Source organism: Hypomesus transpacificus, chromosome 14, assembly GCF_021917145.1.
Source record: "Hypomesus transpacificus isolate Combined female chromosome 14, fHypTra1, whole genome shotgun sequence".
Lineage (NCBI taxonomy): Eukaryota > Metazoa > Chordata > Actinopteri > Osmeriformes > Osmeridae > Hypomesus > Hypomesus transpacificus.
The window spans coordinates 1,982,056-2,000,433 of record NC_061073.1 but is presented as its reverse complement, the minus strand read 5'-3'; the positions used below and the strand labels follow the sequence as shown (position 1 = coordinate 2,000,433).

General features: G+C 50.0%; 1 protein-coding gene across 1 annotated transcript; it reads left to right on the top strand.

Moving 5' to 3' along the window:
- Positions 1-156: 156 nt before the first annotated feature.
- On the top strand, positions 157-16,416 carry si:ch211-266k8.4 (carabin; the record flags this gene model as incomplete). The annotated part of the gene is made up of 11 exons (XM_047033445.1): positions 157-441; positions 659-746; positions 973-1,080; positions 1,637-1,829; positions 2,108-2,233; positions 2,518-2,641; positions 2,899-2,968; positions 3,698-3,812; positions 3,927-4,044; positions 6,784-6,896; positions 16,304-16,416. Coding segments are annotated over exons 1-11 (1,299 nt in total), but the record flags the coding sequence as incomplete, so codon positions are not given.
- Positions 16,417-18,378: the final 1,962 nt, after the last annotated feature.

The window sequence follows — 18,378 nt, the reverse complement described above, 5'->3', positions numbered from 1 at the left end:
CAAATATATTGCTTGTAGTGATTTATTTATAGTTCTATTTAATATAATGTTGTAGAGAAAATTTAATTTAAAACGACAGAAACTGAATAGACAGCCCAGTTTGTTATTGTCGCTAAGAAATATTGTTGATCTTGAACAGCGCCCCTCTAATGTCTCCCCGGCCTATAATGACGAAAACGGAAAAGGGGCGCGGTGTTTGAATGAACGTTTGCAGAGCTCATTGAACAAAGCAGATAGCTAACTGGTGACGTTAGTGTGTTTGTAGCTTTTATAAGTGTTTAACCACTGACAACGTATTCTGTTTTAAAAAATGAGAAAAAGAAGTAGCTCTAGTGGCAGCAGGAAAAGCTCTGCCAAAAGACGCCCTGAGAATTTAAGCTTTGACGAATTCGGTTTTGCTTTGAGTAAGGGAAAGAAAATACATCGATGTCACGATTACAGGTGCACACACGGTTGTTTGTTTTTTGATAACTTAATTGTTTCTAAACTTTTCTTTTTGCAAAACCACACTTTTAGGATAACATTTATTTACTTATAATCCATGTACATTTTATGTTTTACCTGTCGTTAACGTAAGTTTAAAGTTTGTGGAGGAATCGGATCCTTGCTATTTGAGTAGCCGGGCGTTACTGTAATAGCCTACTGTTGGTCTCTGCAGCTATCCCCAGCTCAGCGCCACCCGGGTAAAGGACCTGTGTGAGCTGCTTAGCTTCTGGAACGGATCCAGTTTTATATGCAGGAGCCAGGTAACAGACCCTGACCCAGGTGTGTGTGTTTGAACGAGTGAAAGAGAGCGAAGCAGATGGCTATGCTCCATATCATTTTTCAAGCTGTTACGCAAGATAGGCCTACACTGAATTTAGTTCACTTCTCAGCTTTCTCCTCAAGGGTAACGTCATTGACTGATTCACAAACACGTTAGGCAGCGCTGTATAGGGTTCATGATGCCTGAAAGCCATCTGACTGTTGCAGATGGAGCGGTCTATCCGGATGGGCATTCCTCCGGTGTTGCGAGGCCGTGTGTGGAAGTGTCTGCTGAACATCGACAGCCTGAGGGATTCCAGTGCCTTTAACTATCAGGTACTGTCCCCCCAATTGTGCTTTGGCTGCTGGGTCTCCAGTATCACTATCACCACCACCACATGGATTAAAGGAAGACTAGAATCTGCTGTAAAATGTAGGGTAACACTCTTGTCAACACCCAGAATGCATTGACTGAGAAAGAGCTATAGACTGAAATAGAGAGAGAGAGATCTCCTTTTCTTTCGTCATCTGTGGTTAAAAGTTGGTCAAGTTGACCTCAGATATTTGTATTCTAACAGGGGAGGAGGGATGGAGGTGCCAGTATAAGAGTGGTGCAGTCCCCTCAGACAGGGACGGCTCGACCTAATAAACAAGCTAAACATGTGTTTAGGGCCCCGCAATTGGTTCGGATCCCCTTCAAAAAAACTTATTAAAGTTAAATAATAGTTTAATAAATTTATTTTTGGGCCAATCAAAAGGGCCCTATACACTATTTTTATTTAGGGGCCCCAAAACCCTAGGGCTGGCCCTGAACCACAGACCACCAGTATGGCTCCAACCCCTCAATCCCAACCCTAGTAGTGAAATCCCTGCCTGCTGCTGTGACTGACAGAGGTGTCTGACTGAGATCCGTGGGCCACTGGTGGACCTGGGGGTGAGTGAGTACAGCATCCTGTCAGCCATCGCCACGCTCAACGACACCGAGAACACCCTGGGAGCCTGTCGGAACGCCCCGAACCTCCCTCCGGACTCCACCTTCTCCAGCGCTGATGTCACAGTGTTCCGTCAAGTGGCTCTGGATCTGCGTGAGTCCCTGTGCATTGGGCGCGCTTGTTTTGGGAACTGGGTGCAGCCTATTTGTTTTTGTGACGCTTACGTTTGAAGTGTCATGCAAGCGATCTGGCCAGGTGCTTACTGTAGGTTTCATGATTTTTGGAAAATGACAAATCTGTCCCCCCCCCCCCCCACACACACACACCTTTTATCAAGAGGTTTACATTTAACATATGCATCCTCAGTTCATTAAAAAAAGATGTTCCAACTACATTTGAAAACAAGCGCCCCTGGATGTGTCTCTCTGCAGAGCGCTCCTTCCCAACGCACCGCTCGCTGATGGGGGAAAGTCCGGAGGCCATCGAGGGTCAGGCCAAACTCTTCAGGGTCTTAATCGCCTACGCCAAGTACAACTCCAAGATTGGCTACACCCAAGGTAAGCTCACGGGCTACAAGCCAAAATGTGAATGGCATTAAAAACAATTTAACTGACCCAACCTCATGTTACTGCAAAAGCTTTACTCAGGGTGCCCCTAGTGGTCACATATATAATCTGTGCAGTATGTTTGTCCACCACTTGAGGGCAGCAGAGTTCAAAGAATACATTAGTTCCACGAATCACTAAAGACAGATATTGCGTATCTGTAACTATAACAATGTTGTTTTTTTCTTTTAAATTAAAATCTTGAATTTTAAAGTGTGTGTGTGTGTGTGCCTCAGGGATGTCGTACATCGCCGCGGTGCTGTTGATGCATCTGGGTGAGGAGGAGGCCTTCTGGGCGCTTGTGGCCCTGCTGGAGCAGCCCAAGTACCTGGCTCAGCTGTTCGACTTCTCCCTCAACAAGTAAGACCTACCACATCGTAGGACGACCTTCGCTGCTACAAAGAGCTTAGTAACACAGTACCTCTCCTTCATCACGTAAGACCTACCGTACAATAGTAAATCCCACCTCTGAACGAGGAAAAGCTCTTTAGGAAAACATCTCCTGCTGCAAGTAAGACCTACCTTATCAAAGTAAGACCTACCTAACCATAGTAAACACGAGAGGAATACTTCTCCCCCTCCTTTCGTTTTGTCCCTCCCTCCCGCCCGCCTGTCAGGGTCCAGCACCAGGTGAAGGTGTTCCACCAGCTGCTGAAGCACAGGAAGCCCCAGCTCTCCCAGCACATGGTGAGTAAGCCGGCCAGGTTATAGCCAGGTGCTGAGACCTGGGACCTGCCTGTCCATCACCAGGTGGGGCCCCTTGGTCCATCTCTCTCTCTCCCTCCCTCCTTCCCTCTCCCCTCATTTAATCTCTCTCTCTCTTCCTCTTTCTTTACCTCCCTCTCTTTCTCCCTCTGTCTTTCTCCGCTCTCTCTTTTCACTTTCTCTCCCTCCCCCCCACCCCTCTCAATCTTTTCAAGCCCCTCTTAACTGTTGCCTAGGCCCCCTTAATTGAGTGCTATTATCCAGACACACACACAAACCTGTCCCTCCACTATCATCTCTCTGTCATTTGCGCCGCTTGAGTCTCTGAAGGGATTCTAGCTGTTGACTCGGCCAGTCTGAGAGGAAAGCTGCCCCATTCAGAGTGGCTGGCTGCCCTGCACACCACAGGAGCTTAACTCTCTCTTTCTCTTTTTTCTCTCTCTCTCTCCCTCCCTCTCAGTTTATCTCTCTCTCCGTTTCTCAGTTCTCTTTCTGTCTCTCTCTGTCTCTCTACCTCTCTCTCTACCTCTCAGTTTATCTCTCACTCTCCGTTTCTCTCTTCTCTTTCTGTCTCTCTCTGTCTCTCTAGCGCTTTGATTGTTGACTCTTAATAGAGCTGTTCTGGTGAGGGGCTTGTGACCCCCCCACCCTCTTTCCCACTTCCTCCATCTTCAACATCCCCCCCCCCCCCCCCGTCTCTCCTCCCTCCAGGAGGACGTGGGAGTATCTCCCGTCCACTTTGTGATGCCTTGGTTCCTGACCCTGTTCACCTCGCTGCCCTGCTGGGACTCTGTGCTGGCTGTGTGGGACCTCATCATGTTGCACGGTAACACCCGGTCACCTCCCCCCCTTCGAACCGCACCTCCTGCTTCGAACCGGACCTTCTCCTTAGAACCACGCCTCTTCCCTTCCCTTCCTCCCCCTCTCCCCGTGTGCCCAGGGCTGTCGGCGGTGTTCCGGGCCGGCCTGACCGTCCTGCAGCTGCTGGAGCCCAGGCTGCTGGCCCTGGGGGACGAGGCGACCACCCTGCCCCTGCTCCTCAGGGTGCCTGTGGACGTGTGAGTGGACCGCACGCTGCAGTGACACGCTGCAGTGACACGCTGCACTCGCGCCACACACACGCTGCAGTCGCACGACTTTCATGCTGCACTCGCACGCTGCACTCACATGACCAGAAGTGCATAGTTCTAACAGTATTTTCATGGTTCGAGTCTGTATTTACTAGCCGTACTGCAAAGTAACCACATCTCAGATACCAGGCAGGTATGCATCAACACTATTACCTCAACCACAGTGCAACAATAATGAAATGCTGTTCGGTACCTAAAGTGGAGTCTTATTTCTGCTGCATACCACTGAGTTTCTGTGGTGGGAGTTGTCTATGATAACTATACTTACTGTTCCTTTCTTTTGAGGATTTTCACATACCATAACTCACCACACAAACATTGTTTTGAATTGTGTAAGAAAGTGTCTTCTGTGTCGGCAATACCCTGCAGTTCTGTTCAACAGTGTTTTAAATGCACAGCCATTTAATAGAACTTCCCTTTGAAGTTTTCAACCGACACAACTCATTTAAGCTCCCCCTCCTGAATTCAAATCAGTGACATGGAAATTCAAAGTTGGACGCTGTTTTGTTGACGTCAAGCCGTCCCCATGACAACTCGGAGGGGGCACCGAGTTTGTTTACACACCCGTGGCCGCCTCTGTCGTATGTTTTATCGTGTTTGTTTTAATACCTCAACCGAATCCTTCAATTGTTCTTTTGTCTGGCTCACTTGTCTGGAGGTAATGCATTCTATCAGTTGACTTTGGATGGAGAACTGTAGGGTCGGCTAGTCGTTGCGTCATGGCTGAATGCCAGGTCTCTCCCCCCCCCCCCCCCCGTGACGTCAGCGCTCAAAGCCTCAGAGTTCTCATTGATGTACAGATCTTCCTCGCGTGTGGTCTCGCTCGTGGAAGTCGTGGGTGTTCGTGACTGACGGCTACAGATACAGTTTTGAACCCCACCCCCCTTTCTGTAACCTGGCTTCTGTGAACCCGGGTTAGTTTCCCCAGGTCTTTGCTGTTCTCATTGGATCCCTGGGAAGCCAGTGAGTGGACAGCGGGCAAGGTGCCACTGAGGCCTTGTCTCGGGGTTGGCATGGTTTCACCGGGGGGGGGGGGGGGGGGGGGGGGGCCTGGGGGGGTGAGGGGGACCACTAAGTGGCCTCTGTCCCCAAGGTCCCAGAGTTGTCTTACATCATAGCCAGGCACTATGAGAGAGGCAGAGAGAGGGGGATGGAGAGAGGGGGAAAGAGTGAGATGGATGGAGGGGAACATTGCGGAGGCAGGGGGCTGGAGAGATGGATAGAGAGAGCGAGTGGGCCATGGAAGATGAAGGCTGGGCAGAGAGAGAGAGAAGGGGAGAACACAGGAGAGTATATTGGAGGGGAGAATAAATCTTCCATCGACTAGTTACAGCTGCCATTTGTCATTCATGACACCCAAATGTCTGGTTGTAAATAGGTGATCTTTTATATCATTTTACTCTTGACGCTCTCTCTCCCTCTTTCTCTCTCTGTCTTTCTCACTCACTCATTCATGATCGCTTTCTGTCTCTCTCTCTGTCTCATTTACACTCCATCACTCTCTCCTCTCTCTCTCCTCATCTGTGGGTTTAATTCAGTGGTGAGACTGGAGCAGTCAGATGCCAATAAACTGATTAATGATGGACTCCATCTATCATCCATCTCCTCTATGGAGTTCTGTCCTCACAGTCAGTCACTCGTCACCAGCAAGCTGTGTGACAACAATACTCAGCCTTTTCCATAGAGGCCACGGCATGCCCCCTCTCTATGTCTCTCTGCCCCCTCTCTCTGTCTCTCTGCCCCCTCTCTCTGTCTCTCTGCTCCCTCTCTCCATCCCTCCTTCTCTCCACCCCTCTCCCTTACCTCTCCCTCTCTCCACCCTCCTCCATCCTTCCCTCCTCTCCTTCTGTCCACCCCCTCCCTCCTTCCATTCAGGGCCCATTGACACAGCTGCCCCCCCCCCCCCGCCCCAGAGGACTCGACAGGTCATTTGTTTAGCACCTCTGTCAGGCCAGTTTCTACATCCCTCCCTCCATCTCTCTCTGTCCCCTCTCTGTCTCTCCCTCTCTCTCTCGCGCCCTCTTTCACGCCGCTTATGTAACAAGGTCCCAAGTAGCCCGGCCGCAAAGGGACATTACAATCAACTGTTTTCTGAAGTTTTCCTGGAAGCTGATGTGACCCGGGTCAGAGGTGGTGCGAGTTCCCCTTCACCATCGTGTGTTGCTGCAGGGCACTGTGTGTTTGCCTGCAATCCCTGCAGGCCCAAATAAAAAGGGAAAAGCCGTTTGCTTCATTTTCACTGACAAGGCCAATTCAGTGCTGCCTCTCTCCCTTTCACGGTGGTTATGTAAGCGCTAGCGCCAAGGAGAGGCTGTGTGTGTGTGTGTGTAGGTGTGTGTGTGTGTCCATGTGGTTTCGCATGAATGCTTCCACAACACTGGCAGTAAAGGTTTGGCTAATGTCATTGAGCCTCGAGTGTTAATTGAATCTGGCATCCCTTCAGACCGCTATGCGGGGTCCTAAATGGATCTTAAATAGTTGAATGAGGTTAGGGAATGAAAGTGGGGGTTTTTGGAAAGTGGATGAAAGCTCAGCAGGGAATCTGATCAAAGGGACTGTTTGTTTACTAATCTGACCTGGGAGACGGGCATAGCTCCAGGAGGACGAACTCTGAATGAAAAGGGCATGAGATCCAGTTTAAACCCAGTTCTCCTTCCTCCCCTCCAGGTCTCAGTACAGCGTGCTGGTCCCGGCCTTGTGGAGCACAGAGCTGCAGGACTGGGAGATCACCTGCATGACCGGCCTGGTTCTGGAGGAGGCTCACACTGGACAAGACTCTGGTAACACACACACACACACACACACACACACACACACACACACACACTGGTAACACACACACACAGGTAACACACGCGCACACACACACACTGGTAACACACACACAGGTAACACACGCGCGCGCACACACACACACACACTGGTAACACACACACAGGTAACACGTGTGTGCACACACACACACACACACACACACACACACACACAGACTTGATAGCAGTCTTGCACCTATGTTTGCTAGCCCCCTGAGTTCCCCGCGCGCATGGCTACGTGTGCGCGTCTGATGTAACTAGAGAGGGAGCTGGGACCTAACAGGGTTAAGTGGTGAGCGCTAACAAAGCTACCTGAGATGGTCCACAATGGGATGAGCTCTCTCTTAGGTCTCTGCTTTATCTGCCATGAAACTGTGTGTGTGTGTGGCTTCTTTCTGCAGCCTAAATGTCAGCTGTATTCTAGGTGACCCCAGGGAGCTGGGGACAGAGCTTTCTCTGTATGTCACACACTCTGCCTGCGAAGAGAGACCCACCCAGCCTCTCTCTCCCCTCCTGGACGCTTAGTCAGGGCCTGTTTCTGGCTCCCCCTTCCTGTTGTCCTTGGTGTGTCTTGGTCTTACTCATTAACACATGAGCAAAACATGAGCTACAATGTCCACTACCAGTCAGAGTATGAATCTGGCTGGTTTGAATCCTAAGCAATCAGTGATGAACATGTTCGCTCTGGATAAGAGCATCTGCTAAATGTAAATGTGATGACTTAAGTTGTGTGTGTGTGTGTGTCAGATCATCATGGCTCTTGGTGTGTGCGTCCTCTCTTTCCTTCATCCTGACACACAAACGTATTGACTTTGAAATCTTTCTGAGTCACAAGCACTTTTACAAGAGACCTCCAGAGACCTGTGTGTGTGTAGACCCCTTGTCAGGCCAGATGCACAGGTAATTGAAAGCTGTATGATTTTTACCGTGTCAATCTCTCATCTACTCTCACTTTGTGAGTCACGGTGAGTCATCTACCTTGCTCATCTGTCTGCCTGGCTGCCCCCGGGGGGGGGGTACCAGACACTAAATCAAGTGCACCTCCTCGCTTAATAAGCCCTCAGGAGAGACCAGTCTGTCTGGGAGCTCTCGTGGTGTTCCAAACGCCCTTAACCCAGTCAAGACGCGACACGTCTGCCATAGGTCGTGGATGACGTTTTCTCTCATATCCTTGCGAGCCACGGCGCTCCGGAAGGTTCCGCCGGGTCCTGTGTAATGAGGTGTAATGAGTGTTTGGTGCATGGTTCTGGCGTAGACGCTGGGTCGTATTGTTGCTGCGTGAGCTAGTTGGCCTCGGTTCTCCCCTGACCATCCGCTCTCTCTGTGGTTGCTTCCTCAGCAAAACACGCGCTTGCGCACACACACACACTGTGGTAGCAGAGAAGCAGGTGCGTGTGTGTGTGTCCTCCTCAGCATGTTCTCTCTGCTGCTGCAGTGACTCAGCGCCTTTCTCCGGACTGAAATCAAAGCTGCCCGCTGAAGCCGCGGCACAGCAGTAGAACAGGGAACAATGGCCTCTCGGAGAGTTGTCGCTCTCCTATTTGTTTTTAACAAGTGCTTGGCAGGTTAGTCATACAGGACGCTTCTCTCTGCCCTCTGGCTGTCTCGCACTCGTCCTGTAAACCCCAACTCCCTCTCTCTCTCTCTCTCTCTCTCTCTCCCTCTCTCTCTCCCTCTCTCTCTCTCTCTCTCTCTTTTACACTCACTCTACAAAACTGCACCCCCCTTGCACGAGCACACACACACACACACACAGTCTCTACCTATCTCTTCTGTCTTCTGTTTCCCTTTGTCAGCGGTCTCAGTGGGATGGTAGAGGAGAATCCGTTCTCTGCTCTTATGTGTTCTAAAACGACAACGACAAGTGAGTCGGCGCCACAGCCATCTCTGCAGTAGAGCCAGAGAGCTTCTTCACACTGTACACCCACCCAGTCCACAGCAGAGGAGGAAGGAAAAACTAAAGAAATATCTGGAACCAAACCATTTTTCAGGACCCTGTCAATGAAAGCTGCGGACCTCGTTGACTCCAGGTGGGGTCGAAGCCCCTTTGTGACCCAGTGCGTTAGCCTGCTAGCTGTGACCTGAGCATGCAAACAGACACTTCTGATCTCTCCACCCTCCCAGTCTTGTGCCAGGGCATGCCCTGACCCCCAGGGAGGGTCACGGAGGGTCACAGACGCCCCAGGTGACGGCCTAGGTAACCCCCCACGAGCTCGGTCTCTCGGAGCAGCCGTGCTCCCGGTCAGCGTCTAACCCAAGCACGTCTGACTTTTGAACGAGCCGGTTGCTACGCTGAATGTTCGCTCCAGCAGGGGTTAGCGTGAAGGTTAGAACTACGGAAAGTCAGCTGACACGAGTTGGCCTGGGTACACTTTAGCAGTGTTTAACTTTTTTTTTTAAACAAAGGACATAACATAATAGATGGAGGTCATAGTTCAGCACAGTTTGTGGTGGCACGGAAGTGTGTGTGTGCACCAGCCTGAGTAGAGATGAGACGTGGAGATATGAGAGATATTGAACCGAGAGCCCAGGTCACCTTGAATATAATATATTATGGAAGTCGGAAGTATTTTTGATCTTGGCACTGAACATGTAAAGGGAGACGGTGGTCAGGTCAGTGATTGCGTGTCGGACCGGCCTGTTCCTAAACTACAAGCCTGTTGGAAGAGCTGCAGGGAGACATAGTCCTCTGTAACCAGAGGAGAAGCCTGGATGCTGGGGGCTGGAGCTAGGGGCTGGAGCTAGGGGCTGGAGCTATGGGCTGGACTCTGGGGGCTGGAGCTAGGGGCTGGGGCCTAGAGATAGGAGCTGGGGGCTGGGGGCTGGGGCCTGAGTTATGAGGCTGGGGCTGGGGCCTGGAACTAGGGGCTGGGGCCTGAGGCCTGAGGCTAGGAGCTGGAGCTAGGGGGCTGGAGCAAGGGGCTGGGGCCTGAGGTATGAGGCTAGGAGCTGGAGCTGGGGCCTGGATCTGCCCCCCCCCCCCCCAATAGACTAGCCTGTCTCACTGAGGCCTACCCAGCCTTCCCAGTGTCATAGTACTGTATATCTGCTGGTGTACAACATTGCTGGATAAAGCTTAGAGCAGCACTGGAGGTCTGTCACAGCAGTAAACCGTGTACGTTCCACTACACACACGCGCGCATTTACTACACACAGTCTCACACATACAGAAACACACAATCTCTCTCACACACACACACATTCACGCACAATCACACATGTAGACAAGCACACACGCATATAAAAACACACAATCTAACAAATACACACACACACTATACAGAAACACACACAGACGCACACCTCAGCAGGATGGGGTGGCGAGTCTTAATAATTGATAGCTCACTAATCAGGTTTACGAGTGTTGAAATCTAGGGCACTATCGTAAGGTTAGGCAACGACAGACTTCGGAGACTTCTGCACCTCCTAGGGAGCCGGGATGAGTTGTACTTCACTTCCATTCCCTCCTGTTTTTGTCTCTTGTTAATTAGCCTACTTTCAGTTTTGGTCGTGACTTCTTGTGTTTTGACATGTCAAGCCCGTCTGCTGATAGCCAGAGGTCCTTGCTGCAGAGAAGGAGAGACGAAACAAAGGGAGAGGGACAGAGATGGGAGGGAGGGCGTGGGAGGGAGAATGGAGGAGATGGTTCTTGTGCAGTTGTCCGCCATCTGGAGAAAGTGTTCTTTTCCGGGCCGGCCTTGATCCGCCTAAGCTGCTGTAGCCTCTCATCACCGACTGAGGGGATGAAATACCAAACCACACACACGTATACACACACACACACTCCAGTTTATTCTCCCAACACAAACGAGTGCATTCATACACAGACATGCAACCACAAACTCTTTATGAATGTATCAGAGGCTCAAAGGGAAGGACGGTGTGTGTGTGTGTGTGTCAGTCATTCCTACCAAATTGCTCCAAAGCACAGAGGGATTGGGAGAGTTTTAGAGCTTCTTACTTCAGCCCTCTGCCAATATTTGTACCATCATAAATAACTGAAATGAAAACAGTTTAAAGAGTTTAAATTACAGGCCCCAGATCCGCAGATTTCTCCTAATTCTCTGTTTTGACAGTTATAATGATGTGATGATTCTAGGCCATCACTGAGAATAGAGATGTGTTTGTGAATCCCCCCCCAACCCTCAGCCCCATTACCCTTCCCTTCTCAGGGACGATGTTTGACCTCTGACCCTTTAGGCCGGCCCTTTCACCCTGCAGCAGGCTTAAAGGCCAATTAAAAAGCAGGGCGTGAATGGCAGGGCGTGGTAGGGTCAGACCTCAGGGTCACAGAGGTCACGGAGATGGTACCACCACCCCCCACCCCTCCCTGCTCTATTGTCCCAGCCTCGGCCGCCTCTCTCTGGACCGCCGGGGCTGGAGGTCTGGCCTCTTGGCCTGCAGGGTGGAGGGCCCCGTGGAGACCCATAGAGACGAGGACTGGAGTGGGACTCGAGGAGGCGTGGGGGGAGAGGATGGGGGGGAGAATGGTTCAAAACAATGTTCCTCTCACACGCAAAGAGCGCTGATTGACAGATTGAGAAACACACTTTTGTGTTTTCTCACCACTCGCTCCAAAGTGGACTGACAAGGCCGAATGAGTGAACCCTCAGACTGTCCAAGAAGATGCCGTTCTGACTTTCTTTCCCATAAACCTTTCTCCCTGCCTCAAGTTTCCATATGTTCACCAGCTGCTAGCCGGATACCGCGGGCTGCATGAAGTGTCTGTTTGCTTGTCAGTCCGCCAGTTTCCGTGAAAGTCCTTCCTGAAGGACGATCCCTGTGAGGTGAGCCTTGACGAAACACGTGGACTTCTTGGGGCGCGCTAGGGAAAGCGGATAGTGTTGGTTGTCCTGTTCCCACAGGCGAGATACGTGGAGAAGCAGAAGTGTTGACAGTGAGTGATGGCGTGGGCACGCCATGTCTGAGAGTTAGTTCAGGTGTCTGGGTGCAGACCGTGTATCCGGAGGGGAAGCATACCGTTCTCCTATTAGTACTTGGTGACAGATCAGGCATGTAAATATCACAGTATTGGGTTTTCAATGCAGATACCACATTATTGTGTGTGGTGTATGCATTGGAAACCCAACACTGATATTTTATATCACAGTGATAATACAAAAAATATATATTAGTTGTTCTTAAAATTTCTATAGTATCCTTTAGATAATAGAGCTATCTGTTGGCTGGTCCAGTGTGTGGTCTTTTGAAGTTCCTGTCGAGGTGTGTGCGTCTCTCTCTTTCATCCCTACAATTACCTGTTAATGCCTGGGTAGAGCCCAGCTGGGCTAATGACTGATGTGATGTGTGGGCTCTGAGATTAGGGCCGACACCTCCCAGTGCTGTGTGGGCTCTGAGATCAGGGCCGACACCTCCCAGTGCTGTGTGTGCACCCAGCCGTAAGATGTCACCCTGGCCAACGCGGTCCTGCTGGGTTCACCTGGGCAGGTGCTGGGGTGGGGGGAGTTGAGGGCAAGGGGGGCCGGCTGGAGTGGGGGCAATTTGACGGGGTGGAAGGTATAGTGTGTGTGTGTGGGGGGGGCAGGGATTGGGTCAGATCCTTAAAAAGCATCCTGTTTGAAGAGTGAATGCCCCCAAGTATTTCCACTGCGTTACTCGTGACTTTGTGACGTTTTCCTCACCAGCAGCAATGAATGTGGGATAAGGAAATGTGTTTATCTTGGGTTTAACTGACGTTGATCCTGACTGGCTTTTAATCTCCAAGTGTTAATGCAGAGAGCGGGAGAGAGAGAGCAAGATAAAGATAAAGAGAGGTAAAAGGGTTCCAGCTCTCTCTTAATCTGTGGTTAATGGTGTCTCCCAGGAGACCTGGAGGAATAGGGGGCTGAATCAGAAGTGATGTAACCCACTGTAAGATCCTGATGTAACTGGTCATGTTCTAAACAGCGCTAGGTTGGTGGGATTGAGATGGAAGAGAGAGGGAGTCGAAACGGACACACCGCTGCACATAGACAGTGTATGAGCAGACAAACCCATGAGGGATGATGCTGTCAGATTTGTCGGGCTATTTATTTTGTTGTTGTTAAAATAAAATCTAATCTATATTATCTATATATAAATTATTATTATATATATATATTTTTTTTTTCTTAAATGGTTTTTACACAAACATTGCCCATCTATGGTTTGCAACCTCCATGTTTTGCTAGAAGGAAGCCTTGTGTATGTGAGTGCTGTGTTTTGGCTCCAGTGAGGGAGGAAGGAGGCCAGTAAAACAACAGCCCTGTGCTGACACACAGTAACTACATGGCTAGGTGCTCTCATGTTGTTACGGTGACTGTGTAGTGCTTGGCTCTGGCCCTGTGTGTGTGTGCGCGTGCGTGTGTGTGTGTTTTCTCAGGGCTTCGGCCTGTTTTCAGAACTCCTTTGCTTCCTTATCACGTTTCCTGCTACGGTGAACCTTGACTCCTCTCCACAACTCTGTTGTTCTAGGAGCCCCTTCAGCTCTGGGCAGTAAGATGAGAGAAGAGATGGACGGACAGACTGATGGAGCACAAGAACTTCTGATGTTGGCACAGACCCAGAGTAATTAGATTCATCCCAAATGAGCGTCCAACGTCTTGCCTGTTTAGTTTAGTTTTTCCTTTCATGTTCTCTCCAAAAGGTAGTGGTGTACATGGAGTAAACTGTAGTCTGTAGGAGTTCATACGAGGTTAGTACTACACCTCGGTAGTACAGCCACTGTTATCGTCCCTACAGGCCTCTCTCTCTCCCCATCTCTATCTCCCTCCCCCTCGTTTCTCTCCCTCTCTCTGATGTGGGCAAACCAGGCTTTGAACAAGACATCTTTGATGTTGGAGAGATGAGTTCGACTGATAAGACTGCTGCAGGTCCTCACAAAGCTCCTCCTGTTTCTGTGGGGGGGGGGTGTTTACGTATGTGTGTGTGGGGGGGGGGGGTGTTTACGTGTGTGTGGTTAACCCTGACAATGACCCTGGACCTTAAACATGGAGCCCTGTCTGTCGTCTGTCTTGACCAGGAACACCTGTCCTTTAGAGGGAGACTGAACTGGGTGCTGGGATCTCAAAATACAGTTACATATAAACCAAAGACAACATTTTATGTGGGGAGTTATGGTTTGCAAAAGACCGCCACAGCCTTAACTCAACCGATGTCAAGCCAGGTGTTTGGTAATCTGTCACTGTTTGAAGCAGTGCAGCCATATAATGGGTTAACAGCTGTAAAAAAGAGATTTTGATTATCTGTTGAGTTAGGGTTGTGGAACCCTTTCATTTATAAAAGAAATCATTGGAAGGGAACATCACAAGCATAAAGATACCAAACTGGAACTTGAACATGCAGAAGCCACATGAATTTGAGTCAACTGCGATATCGCCCTCTAATTCTACCTACGGTGTCTGCTGTTCATTGTGAAGCAGCTTTTCCCGCTAGGAAGCAGCGTGCTTATCTGAGAGGCCAGTTATGCTAATCTCTGTTCCTTTAGCGCTGTTGCCCCGCGCCCCCAGCCGAAGAGGGCAGCTCACCTTCCTCCGCATGGTGCAGCCGGAAGGGCAGCGAGGATGTCCTGCCTTTCAAACCAGGGCTGCGTTCAGAGGTCCAGAAAAACACGGATTTGTTGCTACTGAACTGAATGTGACTGGCCAGTATAGCTGATGAAACATGAACGCTAGGCCTGCCTCCTAGCTCTGTCTCGTGTGTGTGTGTGTGGTATCTCTGCCTGGCTGTCTACCCGGGACATAATGTGGAGGAAGCGCTTCCCACTAAAATGGAATCAAACTCCATTAGACGGTCCAGTCTCCAGTTTTGTAATTGATCAGCCAGAAAGAGCCATCGAGCAGAGTCAGTCAGATCGGAGGAGGAGTGCTGACGGACGCCTCTATTCCCGCTTATTCGACGGCAGCTCACCTGTCCCAGAGGGCAGCGCTTATGCAGACGAGAGAAACACAAAAAAACGCCCGAACCTCAAAGTGTGCGTCACGGCTCAATTCGGCAGCGTTTTCCGCGCCAAACGGCTTACTCTTCCAGAAGGGTGTCATCCGAAACCGAAAGCTGCCCGTCTCAGGGAATGCGCCGTGTCACTCCGAGCCTTCTAATTAGCCTCTGAGTCACAGAGCAACATCTCCCTGGCTCTGTCATCCGGGGCTGAACTCATGGACGCGTCGTCATCGCGTGTGTGTGTATAATTTCGGCCATGCGTCAGTGTCGGCCCCCGAGGGCACAGGAGGCCTCCTGTAAATGAGAGGGTAGCAGAAGCCGGGGTTAACGGCCTCGAACCTGACCCGGTGTGTTTGTTTGGTCTGACGTCAGCCTGCTAGCGTACAGAACAGGACAGCACCCAGCTGCCTGGAGCAGGAGGGTCCTCAGTAGAGACTGAAGGTGCTCTGTAGAATAACGACACACAAATGGGTTTATGCTGTCAAGCAAATACCGTTTCATATACTCATATTTATGACCATATCAAATGATATTGACACTCAGTCTGCAAACACACTGTATTCACATAACCTCTCTGTCCAATTTTGAAGTTGTTATTGGTCATACACTCCAGAATTGAGAACAGGAAGTTCCCAGGGCCAACAGGAAGTAGAGACCATTTGCTGGGTCATTCTGGCTGGTGCCCTTAGCCTGCAGACAGCTTGGCTGCTATCTCCATGTATAACCTCCTCGGAGACACAGGGATAACGTCAAAGAACGCCCCACAAAACCACCATGACAACATCCACAGCGGCGAAGGGAAGTCATCAAAGCTTCGTTTTTTTTTTTTGCTCGTCTCAAATTTTTTCCTCCACAATCCATCGCTCAGACCCCCACGCGGATAAAGAGAGGGTAGGCTATCGTGCGTGTCCGCACCTGTTCCCGTTTGAAGTCGACGTGCAGATGGAGCTCCCCGTCCTAACTCTGACACTAAGAGAGATGGATGAAGATCCAAGAGCCTCATAGGCAGGAGGAGGAAGTTCAGGAAGTCGAACCGGAGACCTCAGTCACCTTCTGTTCGTCTTTACTCAGGGTTTTTCGGGCTTCGCTTAGCCAACTTAAGGCTAACCCCAATCGTAACCCTTTGATCTTTCTCAAAAGTGTGTTTATCTCGAACAGACTGTACCAGAAGGTGTATTGTAGTATGGTGGAGGGGTGTAAGGGGTAAGTGAATGTTGCCAAGAGGCAGTTGAAGATTGTGTTACCAAAACAAGATAAATGTTAACATCCAGTTGCCCCTGGGCCCCATGCCAAGTTTCACCTGTAATAACTTGTACTGCTAAAGGGTGATCAAGTGCTTTAACTTTAGTAAAGCCACATGTTGCTACAGTAGGTAACGGTAGTTAATGTACACCATGATGTAAAGTGTTACCTAAATGAGTTTCCTCGTATATCTGATTGAATTGTTTCTGTTGCAGACACAGGTGATAGTGCTCCGTCACAGCCTCTCTTGGAGAAGAGAGAGCAGAAAGAGGAGGGGATGGAAGAGAAGGAGAACGAACCTGCAAAAGCGGAGGAGAAGGAAGAGAAGGAAGAGAAGGAAGAGAAGGAGGAGGAGAAGGAGAAGGAAGAGAAGGAGGAGAAGGAGAAGGATAAGGCTTTGAAGAAAGGTAAGGAGAGAGACAGACAGACAGGCAGACAGACACAGAGACTGACTGACTGTAGGGAGATAAACAAGGGTTTTGAAGAAAGTTAGGAAGCCCACATAGTGGGCGGGGAGGGGGGGCAGCTGCTGAAGACAGGAGTGGAGGAGTAGGTTGGGGGCGTTCTCCACTTCAAATCTGGCATGTCAGGACCTCACACCCTAAACTGTTTCTTCAACCTCAGCTCACTTACAACATTCACTCCTTCCGTATGGGCTGTTTGACAGGATGAAACCTCTACAAAACTCAAGTCTGCTCTTCTGAGAGACTGCAGAAAGCCCTTCCAAACCCTGGCACAGGCCACACACCAAACACAGCCTCATAAAAGAGATGGATTCACCCTGTCACAGCTAATGCTCTGGTAAACTGGATAGAGTCTGGCTGGTTTCACGTTCCCGGATCTGACAGACTGCAGAACTACAAGGGGTTAAAAACTGAGGTGGCGGATCAGACAAACTTTATTTTGGCCATAAGCCAAACCAGGAACAAAAACAAAAGTCGATTAATATTAGATATGGCCCCGTGTTAAACAGCAGTTTAGCCAAGTCAAGTTTGATGGGTGTAGCCATGAAAATAGTTCAGGAGGCACCAGATCTTGCTTAAACTTGAGTCACATCTGAGACACTATGAAAGCCAGACTCGGGGACAGACTCGTTAAGATGGACCCCACAACATTTTCAGACCCCTCTAAAGTAAGATGCATAACGTAACACTTCATTCATTCATTACAGAAGTCAGATGAACTGTAGCTTTTTTTCTTATACCTCAGTACTATACGAAACGCAACACTTGAGGTTCTCCCTGAGGATGGGTTAGGGTTAGTCTAAACACACTGAGGTGGAGGGAGGGAGGGAGGGAGGTGGAGGATGGAGGGAGGAAGGAGGGAAGGAGTAAGGGATTTGACCGTTGTGATGGTTGTACTCGACAGATTCCTCCGTGTCTGGACCCAGGGCAGCGTTCAGACGGGTTGTCCGTGTGGCCCAGCGCTACTTCCAGCAGTCGGGGAAGCACAGCAAGCCTGGCCTCCCTCACCCTGGCACCCCCCAGCCCGGGACCCCCAGCTCTGTAGCTGGAGGAACACCCTCTGAGGCCTTCCCTCTCCTCCAGGCTCAGGTAGGGTTGGGGTGGGGGGGTGCGGAGAGGAGAGGAGTGGAGCGGGGGCCGGTCTAGATCTAGCACCTTATGTCAGGTGTCCTTTAGTTTGTCAAAAGCGTTCTGAGATTACCCAGACACTTTTAGGCCATTGGATTATTTAACAGAGAGAAAAAAGACTGTTTAGACTTCAAATCAAGCCCCATTTTTTGTTTCTTTCTGTTTTGAGTTAAGCTGCCACCATATTTGAGATCTGCCAATCCACTCTGCCGAGAGTTTTGGTTCGAGATTAGTGCGTGTATGTGTGTGTGTGAAGGGGAGAGAGAGTGTGTGTGTGAAGGAGAGAGAGAGAGAGAGTGTGTGTGTGTGTGAAGGGGAGACTGAGTGTGTGTGTGAATGGGAGAGAGAGAGTGTGAGTGTGAAGGGGAGAGAGAGTGTGTGTGTGAATGGGAGAGAGAGTGTGTGTGTGTGTGTGTGAATGGGAGAGAGAGTGTGTGTGAGTGTGAAGGGGAGAGAGAGTGTGTGTGTATGAAGGGGAGAGAGAGTGTGTGTCTGTTATTTCCTTTTGCATGGTCACTTTGGCCCTACAGTATTAAAGGATCTCCAGGCTTTAGTTTGACCTTTATGTTTCATACATTCATGCTTCCGTCTTCCTACCAGGCTGCAGTCACCATTTCCCTCAATATAGGCCACATAATCCACACAGGAGAGAGGATTTCGGATCATTCTGTCTGGTGGTTCTTTGGGGAAGTCTGTTT